Genomic DNA, 10,223 nt, shown 5'->3' with positions numbered 1-10,223 from the left:
CCATATTTTATCCTTTACCTTGCAAATAAAGATGCATCTCCTTATTTACTTCCCTCCCCGCCAAAAGATTCAGAAACAAATGTTAACTCTCAGGTTGAAATTTAATCAGCATTTGAAATGAGGCAGACAGCTCTGGTGATAATGCTTTATGAGTCTGCAACAAAACAAGAGGCTTGGTGGTGTATCTTGGCACTATTCTTTAGATAAAGAGGTCCAGAATGCAAACCTGTGGACTAGCTGTCCTGCCATCCTCACCAAAACCCCCAACCAGGTAGAGCTGATCATTCCAAAGGCAGGTCCGATGGCCCACGCGTTTTAGCCCATGGTCTGCACAGGGGAAGTGGAACCACAGAGAAGGAGACTTTCCTGTTGGGTAAGGGCAGAGAGTGGTTATTGAGGCAGTAGCAGTTTGGCTCCCATGGGGCTCTTAACAAGACCAAAGGCTTGCTCATTATTTTTCTCCTCACTGGATTTGTGGGCCTCTTCAAAATTTAACATTCTATGTATTCCTTTAATTTGTCGACTAAATCTTCCTCCTCCCTACCTCATTACCCCATCCTCTTTCTTTCTGTAGTCTTCAGGTTCTCCTATCTTCCCACCTTTTCCCCTTCTCAACCATTAAGCCCCTTCTCACGGGTATCATAGATGTAGAGGTCATTGCAGATGGTGTCTCGGGCTCTAGTCAGAGTTTCTCCACCAAACAGCACAGCAAAGGGCCCAACCACAGAACATGAGTGATGCCGGAGTCCTCGAGGCCCCTGCCGGGACCCCTGCCCACTGCTCACGAGCCTTGCAAGCTGTTCCATCAAACGAGGGGCAACAGGTGGTTCCTCCTTGGTGGAGAGAGAAGGGACTGTCTGGAGGGATTTGGGCATCCCAATTTTAGCCCCCTTCCACCCTTAGCAAGATGAGAGTAGATAATACCTTAATCTTCCCATGACTCCAATGCCCAGCTACTTCTGGTTCAGCTGAGTCGCAGCCCCCAAAGAGCAATAGCTGGTGACCTGGGTGGGGCCCAGGACTTTGGAGCAGAGCAGCGCAGTGACCTGAACGTGAGACTGTGTGGTAGCCTTCTTCCTTATAGCTGTGAAATTCAGGCCTGAGTTGTGTTTTCTGGAAAATGTTAAGTGCTGTACTGCCTTTTCCCCAACCCCCTTGCCAAGGATAGAAAGGAGACATGGGACAGTGCCATATGTAGTTCGGTTGAGAGGGAGGGTAATACTGATAAAGAGAGTTCAGCTATCTTAGACATGGAAGATCCTCGGGGAAGGAGGGTTCTAGGGTGAGGATATTAGATAAATTGCCTGCGAAGCTGTTTTCCCAGAGTGTAAGTGAGGGAGCATGAAAGGTTTTGGGCAAGGGGTGTCATACCAATAGGTGCGGGCGCCAGGGTCCAGCCTTAACGTGTAGATGCTTCCATAACGACGCTGAGTGCGAGTCCCGCCCTCCCTGCCTGCCACCCGCAGCTCTCGGTCGGAGAGGTGGGTACAGGTGTGACTACTGAGGCCGGCAGGGGGGCAGCTGCCGGGGGCGGCGGTCCACGCCTCCCACACACCGCGCTCGGTGTCCAGGGCGCTTACCGTGGCCAGGCGGCGCGACCCATCCCAGCCGCCCACCACACAGAGCCAGCGCCCGCCCACCAGCGCCGCGTCGTGGTGGCTGCGCCTCGGGCCGCCCCGGGCTCCCACCCGCACGGCCTGGCCTCCAGCCGGATCGAAGACCACCATATCACTGCTCGGCTCTCTCGCTCCTCCGGCTAGGAGACCCCCCACCAGATAGAACCGTCCCCGCAGTTCGGTGCATGAATGGAAGGCCCGCGCCAGCAGCGGGTCCCGCGCCACCGGCCGCCAAGTCCAGCCTGAGCCCCCTGTCCCACCCAATGCCCCGGCCATGGGCCCGGGGAGGGGCGGGCTGCGGGGCCGGCGGCCCGGAGCACCCCTACCTGGGGGCGCAGGCTTCCGCGGAACCGCCCCTACACCCCTACCGGAAGCCCGTCCGGGTCCCCACCTCAAGCCACCTGCTTCTCTCCGCCGTCGCCCAGCAACCACTGCAGCGGCTGCAGCACGACCGCTGCAAACTGAAGGTCGCAAAGCACCGGTTACCGTGGAGACAGGAGACCTGGGTGGCCACCATGGATTAGACAGTGTTGTCACCATGGCGACAAGAGCTGTGCGAGGTCAATAAAAATCTTGAAAGTCTGTTAAATTCGGAAAGTCCGAGGACAGCCAGTTCCTCAGAAGGACCCATGTTATCCAAGATGTGAATTCGCTTGGGACTATGACGTTTCAGGTGCAGGCGTTGCTCTGCAGGGTTTGAGGAACCATGTCCTTTTTGGCTTTGGCGTTTTGGGCGTTTTTCTGATTCGTTCTGACCTCCCCAGGGATAAGCTAGGAAAGGGAGACAAAAGTCAGAGGGGAGGCAGTGAAAGTGGATTAAGCACTGACCTGGGAGTCAGGAGACTTGAGTTCTGGTCCCAACTGTACCCTGACTCTCAAAGTGATTATTTTCCTCTAGGCCTCTTCCTTCTCATTTATAAAATGTGCTGTTGGCTTATCCCTTAGGTGTCTTCCAGACCGAAGACCGTGGTAAAGTCTTGAAGGTCTTGATTGACTGGGTGGGACAGCCCTTTCCTCTCTGGCCACTAGAGGGTAGTAGAACCCAGTCTCTCTCAGGGCACATTGTAGAGTGAGTGTGTGTGTGTGTGTGTGAGAGAGAGAGAGAGAGAGAGAGAGGGAGGAGAGAGAGAGAGAGGGAGAGAGAGGGAGAGAGAGAGAGATTGATTGGGTTGAGGGTGACGGAAGATACCTTAGGCATACTTGAACCTGGGAGAACTTTTCACTATTGAGTCCTAGAAAAAGTAACTCCTTATTTCCTCTTGTCTCATAAGCTCATACAGCAGGAGGAAACTGAGGTACCGTGGCATCTGGAACTCAGAATTAAGGTCAGGGAGTTTCTCCTGATAAGATCCAGGGCAGAAGCTGCCTAGTCTTAGAAGCTGGATGGGGGTGAAGCAGGCGAGGAGTGAGAAAAACAAACTCCTGCCCCTCCCTGGTATCTTCCATTTATTCAAGCCAGGTCCTTGAGCTTCTTCTTAACTCTATCCCTCCAACACCCAGCGAAGAATGAAGAGGCCCAGATCCAAGCTGACTAGTTTTAGCTACTGGTGAAAATGCAGACAGATTTCTACTCCCAGCATAACTGGGGTGGGACAGAAACAGGACTTGTGTCCTCCAGGGCTGGTCTGTAAATGAGAGTGATGACTGCTTACTTTTGCCTTTGGTTTCTATTCATCAACTTGATCCCCATCAGGCCCAAGAAATTGAGGCCATAGAGAGTGGCTAGAGCTGCAGTGAGGCTGGACATGTAATTCAGGGCAGGGCTCTTCCCATTCCAGATCCTAACTCTTGGTCCTGAGAGAAAATAGCATGAGGAGGGTATGGGCAGGAAGGCACATTTAGAGAGACTGGTAGGTACCAAGACCTGTTCCCCACCTATACCTTAAAGCCGAGACCCAGTAGTAGCTTTGAAAGTCTCTGCCCACCCAACTATAGCTTTCCCTGATTTTGACAAAGAGGATCCACAGTTTTCCAGACCATGGTAAAAAAAAAATCACTAACTTCTAACATCCTTGGCTGAAATCTGAAAGCCAGCCTTTTCCCTAAATCTTCTGACTGGCTAACCTCCCAAGTGACAGATTCATATCTGTCATACTCCTAGGATTTCAGCAAGGAGCTGCCTGGCGGGTGGTGTCATTTTGCTTTAACCGTACTGGCCTATATGCCCATTTTAGGCTCTTGCTTTTGCTTAAGTCTTTGACTGTTCTGCCAGACTCATTTTCTGCCTCTCCTGGATAGAACAGGGAACTCCCCACCCCAGGGGCCTTTCCAGCTCGTCTCTCCCAGCTTTGTTTTCCTTCTCCTCCCAGCTTCCACTCTGACTCTGAGTCCTCAGCAGTTGTCATCTCACTTGAACATGGAGCCTGAACCTCACATTGCTCCTTGGCTGTTCCCTCCCAGTTCTGCACCTCCTCCAGTTCCACCTAGTAGCTAGAGGTGTCTATCCATTGCTGCTCCAAACACAGACCTGGGGGAGGAATCCTACCTCCCCTGTTTAGTCTGAAGTAAGCCCATATTTTGGAGGAGGCAGGAAAGAAACTGGGGGAGGAGAAGGGGAAGAAGAAGGAGAAGAAAAGAGAGGAAGAAAATAAGCCAATTTGTACTTGTCTGACAAACACTTGACACCCCAGGGCAGCATCAAAAGTGGTGTATAATGACCCCGTCAATGATAAAAAACTGAAAGGGACAGGGACAACCTCTGTCCAGGAGTGGGGGTGGTGGCTGATCATTCTGAAAGTCTCAGAATCCTGATGTGATCCTATGAGTTTGATTTCCTCAGTTGGCTGTTTCTGGCAAGCAAGGATCCCTGCAGCTCAGCTTCTTAGTCTTAGATGTCTGTCCCAGCCCCAAATCTACACGCCCTTGTCTCAAACCTTCACAAAACTTTTAGTCTAACTTCTCCTCCCCTTAACCTCATTTTCTGACCCTGGAACCATCCCTGGTTCTCAGCATTGTTCAGTACACACAGAAAGCCAACAATTGGACCCTAGGGGTCTTAGTCACACTCTCAAGACTCTCTCAATTCCCTCTGCCTACATCTCCCAGGCTGTCCCATCCTTCAGGCGGTCTCTCTGGCTCTTCCTTTATTGTCCTCTGGACTTTCTACATTTTTCCCACAGTTCATTCTGCCTAGCTGATTTCCTGGCCCCATGCCTTCTTGGCCCCAATTCTGGTTTTTTGCTCTCAGCTCAGCCAGAATAAGGACATGGGCAAACAGAAGGACAGAGGAATGACCAGGAAAAGAGATTTCAAGAGGCCAGATCTTGAGACGTGATTGAGACGTAAGCTGAAAGTAGTTTGTGAGAGAAGTGGAAGTGTGAGCAGACTTGGGGTGGAGGGGAGTGGGAATCAGACGAGTTAGAGAATGATGGAGAGGTGGGATAAGGATGGGGAAAAACGTGAGTTTTTGAGGGACATGGCGATATTGAGTAGGAAAGTATCAATGGGTCATTGCTGAGTGGTGGAAATTGAGGGTGGAAGAGGGAAGTCCCTGAGTGATCCCAGCAGTGGGAAAGTAGGCATCCAGAAATTTCTCTTTAGGTCTTTCTGTCTCTGTTTCAGATTTTGTCTCAGCTTCTTATCTCTTTGAATTACCCCCCTTCAATAACTCGTGTGTGTGTGTGTGTGTGTGTGTGTGTGTGTGTATCTGTGTGTCTGTGTGTTTCTCCCTCTCTGTATCTATCTCTAGGTTTTGACCTGTCTCACGGTGCCTTGAGATCTCTCTCACCATATCTACTTTGTGTTTTTCTCTCTGGGTCTCTGCCCTTCTGTCGCCCTTGCCCTCTCTCTCCTGCTGGACAGAGGCAACCATCTGACTTTTCTGCAAGGAGCTTTGGAACCTTCTAGGAGTGGCCAGGCTTCTCCCCTTTGGCTGTATGCTAGAACTGTAGAACCAGTTTGGGGTCCCTGGGCACAGTCATAGGGTATTGATTACTGATGAGGTCCTGAGTGAGCTTCAACAAAAGGGGCCTTTTCAGGAAGTAGGATTTCCCCACAGAGGACCTTAGAGCATGGAGGCCTGGGCCCAGGGAGAGAAGCAGGCTGGCACGGGGAGATTAGACTCCAGTCTTTGTTCCTCTACCTTTCCTTATAGCCCATGGACCAATGCTTCCTGATCTCGCTAGTTTTCACGAGCGAGGGACTAGTTAGTTATCACTAGTTATCTCGCTAGTTATCATTAGCAAGGGAGATGTGTCTTGATCCCTAGCCCTTCTTCTTTTATGCTACTTCTAGAATTGATGGAAAAATTGAGGTTCAGGAAGGCTTCAAGGTGAGGCTGGAGGGCAGTTACTAGGGGTTCCTGCAAGGAAAGCATGAAGTCCATCTTGGGATGTGTGGGGAAGATACTCAGAAGGGACTCAGGGGTATGTTCTACTCGGCTTCCATCCCTGCTTCTCCTGCAGCCTAGGACCTACCTCCTCCATCCTCAGCTCAAAGGCTCCCAACTTTGCTATCTCTAGGACTGAAAACAGATGCAGGACAGGGTCCAAGTCTCTTAGTGCAGTGAGAGCAAGGCCAAGAACTAGTCCTGCTGCACTGGGGCTTTGGGGGTGTCTTGGAACCTGAAGACCCAGCCCCTGCTTTCCAGGATGAGGCAGAGAAAGCCCAGGGCACTGAGACTAGGGCTCCTCTACAGCTGCACCACAACCTGGCCTCTGACCAGGGCAGCTACACCTGCCTGCTGAGTGCTGAGCACTGATAATGGAAACAGGCGGAGCTGCAGGTTTGAGGTATCTTTGGGTTCTGGTGTGGAGAGAAAGGAGGGAATTAGAGTTGACGTGATGGAGAGGTGAATACTCCTGGACCATACAGAAGGAGGACTCTGCTAACGAATTTCAAAAGAAAATCTACTCTCTAATTACGAGAATCCCCAGGTCCTACTGGTTCCCCCGATTCCCAACTGCTGCTCTTGTCCTCTCAGCTTCTGCCCCTCTCCTCTAACGTCTTCCCTCAGAGTCCCTTCAATACTGGCCCTCTCCCCTTGGGGTCTTCCCCGCTCTTTCCCCCAAGCTCCCACCTCTTCCAGGCTTCCACAACCCTTGGGTCTCATGGTGTCTTCCTCCATCCGCGGCCCCATATTCTGCTCTGCAGCTGTCTTGCCACCCCCAGGGCCTGTTCCAAGGGTGATGTTTGATCGCAGGGCCTCAGGAGGCTTTCCCCTAGGGAAGCCAAGTTGGGCGGTGGCAGGAGCCCAGGCTGATGGCCAGGAAGTGGCAGTCTTTGGTTTAGAGAGGAACCACACCCTCAGCATCTAAGCTGGATACCTGGAGATGAGTGCGAGAAACTACAGAGGCCAGGTGTTACCTGAAAATGCCCTGGTGGTGCAGGCTCTGCAGGCTGGGCTGGCCGTTGGGGGCTGCCTACATGCATGTTCCTCAACAGGCGGGCTCCCTGGGAGGAGCCTGGCTCTTTTTATGGTCAGGGGTGGGGACAGGGATGGGGAGAATTCAGAGGAGCACAGCTTGGGGTCCTCACTAGAATCCATTCTCTCATCAAGTTCTTAGGACCCCACTTAAACTTTGCTCTTACCTCCTCCTAACCACTGCATCTTCTGCAGCTTTTGTCAGCACTTGGAAGACTCTGATTTCCATGAGGGTTCCTACTCTCGTCCTGGGCCAGCCAGGACCTATTTCTAGAGCCTTCTAAAAGTGCTAGCCTACCCAGAGACCACAGGGTCAAAGAATAAGGCATCTCTCTCTTTACCCATGCCCTGGTCCCTGATTCTATGACTATGTATTTACAGAAGCTTGGGGAGTCCATGGGGTGAGAGCAAGGAGGAGGGGGCTCTGCACACAGTGGCCTACTGAGATACAGAGCCCAAATGTGCCGTATGTTCAGCTACTTCCTCACTCTTGCTTTAGGACTCTTTAGGAACAAGCAAATCCAGCCTTCTGAACTCTAAGTGATGTTCTTAGGCAACCAGGAAGTGTGGTTGTCATTAGGGATGGGGCTGGGTACTGCGGATCAGTGGGCCTGCAGGATAGGCAGATAGGAAGAGCACAGCACATGGCAATGTTTAGATGGAATCTCTTGGAAAGCAGGATGCCACCATCCTAATACTGGGCACAGTGAAGCTTCAGCTGGGGGGGAGCAAAGGTGATTTTCAGTGGAGGAAAAGCTGCCGGAGTCCCTGTTTTCTGTATGGGGATCGCTTCCCAGCCCTCTGTGTGTGAGGAGCAGCCTAGGGAGGAGCAGGAAGAGGGACCCTGAAGCTTCTACCTGAAATAGCCTTGGTCCTGGGGGATGGAATCAAGTCCCCTATCAGTAATCTTCCACTACAACGTCAGTCAACCTCCCAACACTTCTCTGTACAAAGAAGCCAAGGCAATGAGCAGATCAAGAATAGCTTAATATCACACAGAGAAACAAGCTGTATAGAAATGGATTACAGGGCTTCCCTGGTGGCGCAGTGGTTGAGAATCCGCCTGCCAATGCAGGGGACACGGGTTCGAGCCCTGGTCTGGGAAGATCCCACATGCCGCGGAGCGACTAAGCCCGTGAGCCACAATTGCTGAGCCTGCGCGTCTGGAGCCTGTGCTCCGCAACAAGAGAGGCCGCAATAGTGAGAGGCCAGCGCACCGCGATGAAGAGTGGCCCCCGCTTGCCGCAACTAGAGAAAGCCCTTGCACAGAAATGAAGACCCAACACAGCCAAAAATAAATAAATAAATAAATAAAATTAAAAAAAAAAAAAAAAAGAAAGAAATGGATTACAGACATTTTGTCCACATCCATGCTTCCAACTAGTTCCACTCAGATTTATTATCCACTCTTGTCTCTCCCAAAGCCCGAGGGTCTCCCTGCCAGCCTCTGACTCTTTGACCTGGGATCTCACTGCAGACAAATAGGATATTACTCACTAAGAAGCTCTCTCATCTACTCCTTCTCCCAATCCATCCTCCTGATACCCCACCCCCAGCCCTTCCCACCTTGACCCACTCCCTCCTTGCCCCACCCACTCACTCTGACCCTCACTCTCACTCTTCTTCTCCCCCACACCACCTCACCCATTCTTGTCCCTCCCTGACTCACCTCCAAGTCCCATTGACACAAACAAAAATTTCAGCACAACCCACTCCAACCGGTTTGGCTGAGGTGTGCAGCCTGCCATGGGGACAGACACAGTTTACAAGCGGATGCTCGGATACATGCAGGTAATGAACATCTGCAGTTATGCACATAGAGACAGCCCCGGGTATGGACACGGCATATATACATACAGAGACATGTAGGGAACACATGATGGAGGGACATAGCATGTTATAGTTGTTTATGTGTCTGCCTGTCCTAATTGAGGACTCCTTGAAGGCAGGGACCATGTATTATGTGTCTCTGTCCTCTCCCTGGAGCCTGGCACGAAGAGGTGCTTACCTAATGTCTGTCGAATAAACTCAGGTATGCAGGCATGCATGCAGTGGTGCCACTCAGACAATTTACATGCTAAGGATGCCGCCTTGACTTGAATTGTTCCCATTCTTAGGGCCCAGAATGCGGGTAGGGGGAGGGTAGGTAGTGAGGCATGAAGGGAATGGGGGTTCAATGAGGAAGAAAGAACAGAACCTAAGAGACCAGGCACTGGTCTGGAAAGTCTTCCCCAACCAGTATTTCCTTCTAGCCCCAACCCTGGAATTTGCCTTCTGCAATCTTCATCCCAGAAGAGCGAAGGCAAGGCCTAAGGATGAGGGTGTATTCCCCAAGAGCACGGCCCTTGTGAGATATGCAGGACTGAGGGCACAGGGGGCAGGGGGACTTGGAGACCGATATTTGTTAGATGAGAGGAGAGGAACATCCCTACCTCAAGCAGAGGGCTGGAATCACTGCCTGGCCCAAGTGCTCCCTTTCAGGCCCAGTGGTACACGTGGCCCTCCCTCCAAGGCCACCTCTGGGGTCTAATAGGACCTGAACATACCCATGAAAAAATATTTGGCACAGCCTGGACTTAACACCTCTGGAACGTCCAGCCTCCCCCCAGTGATCCACATGGCTGGAGTTGGGGGTTCGGTGACTGAGGGTCCCAGCCAGAGGCTCACAGACTTCCTGACTGACAGCACTGGGGTGTATTGTGAACTAAAAGGCTGAAGGAGATATAGGGACTGGATACCCACCTTGTGATCTAACTGCTTTCCTACCACCGTGCCTCAGTTTCTCCTGTGGTTTCCTGGACCAGGAGGGGTGAATCTGTGGGAAGGAAAGGAGTTCCTCTGAAATCACGCGATAGGATCCAAGGTTTGATAATTATAATTATAACACGGGATGCTCCTCCCTCCCATTCCCCACTGCTCTACCCCACCCCTGCCACCGTGGATCTCAAAGCAGCATAGGGGTGGGGCTGCTCCCCTGGCACAGGTGGGGATGTGAGTCCCGAAGAGGGGAAGGGGTTCACCAAGGTGGAGGTGGAGAGAAACAGGAGCTTTGGCATTCGGCCTGGCCCCGACCTGTGGGAAAGAGCCCTCCAAGAAGAGGTCACTACCACGGACACTGCTGAGATTTGGGATCTAGAGAGAGAGTTGGGGTCACGGTCCAGAGGCAGGGTTAAAGTCTGGGTCACTAACCAGATTCAGGAGAGTCAGGATCTCCACTCCTCTACCTGACCGCCTTTTCCGTTCAT

At 51.9% G+C, this 10,223-nt stretch overlaps 1 protein-coding gene across 1 annotated transcript; it reads right to left on the bottom strand.

Annotated features, from left to right (window-relative positions):
• Window positions 1–82: 82 nt before the first annotated feature.
• KLHDC9 (kelch domain containing 9) lies at window positions 83–9,793 on the bottom strand. The gene is given in 6 exon segments (XM_059934797.1): window positions 83–366; window positions 635–833; window positions 925–1,084; window positions 1,372–2,141; window positions 2,143–2,387; window positions 9,721–9,793. Coding segments are annotated over 5 exon segments (1,401 nt in total). The 5' UTR covers window positions 2,248–2,387; window positions 9,721–9,793; the 3' UTR covers window positions 83–199.
• Window positions 9,794–10,223: the final 430 nt, after the last annotated feature.

The sequence above is a fragment of the Balaenoptera ricei genome, chromosome 1, assembly GCF_028023285.1.
Source record: "Balaenoptera ricei isolate mBalRic1 chromosome 1, mBalRic1.hap2, whole genome shotgun sequence".
Lineage (NCBI taxonomy): Eukaryota > Metazoa > Chordata > Mammalia > Artiodactyla > Balaenopteridae > Balaenoptera > Balaenoptera ricei.
The sequence above is the reverse complement of the archived record's forward strand: the minus strand, read 5'-3'. Positions and strand labels throughout refer to the sequence as shown.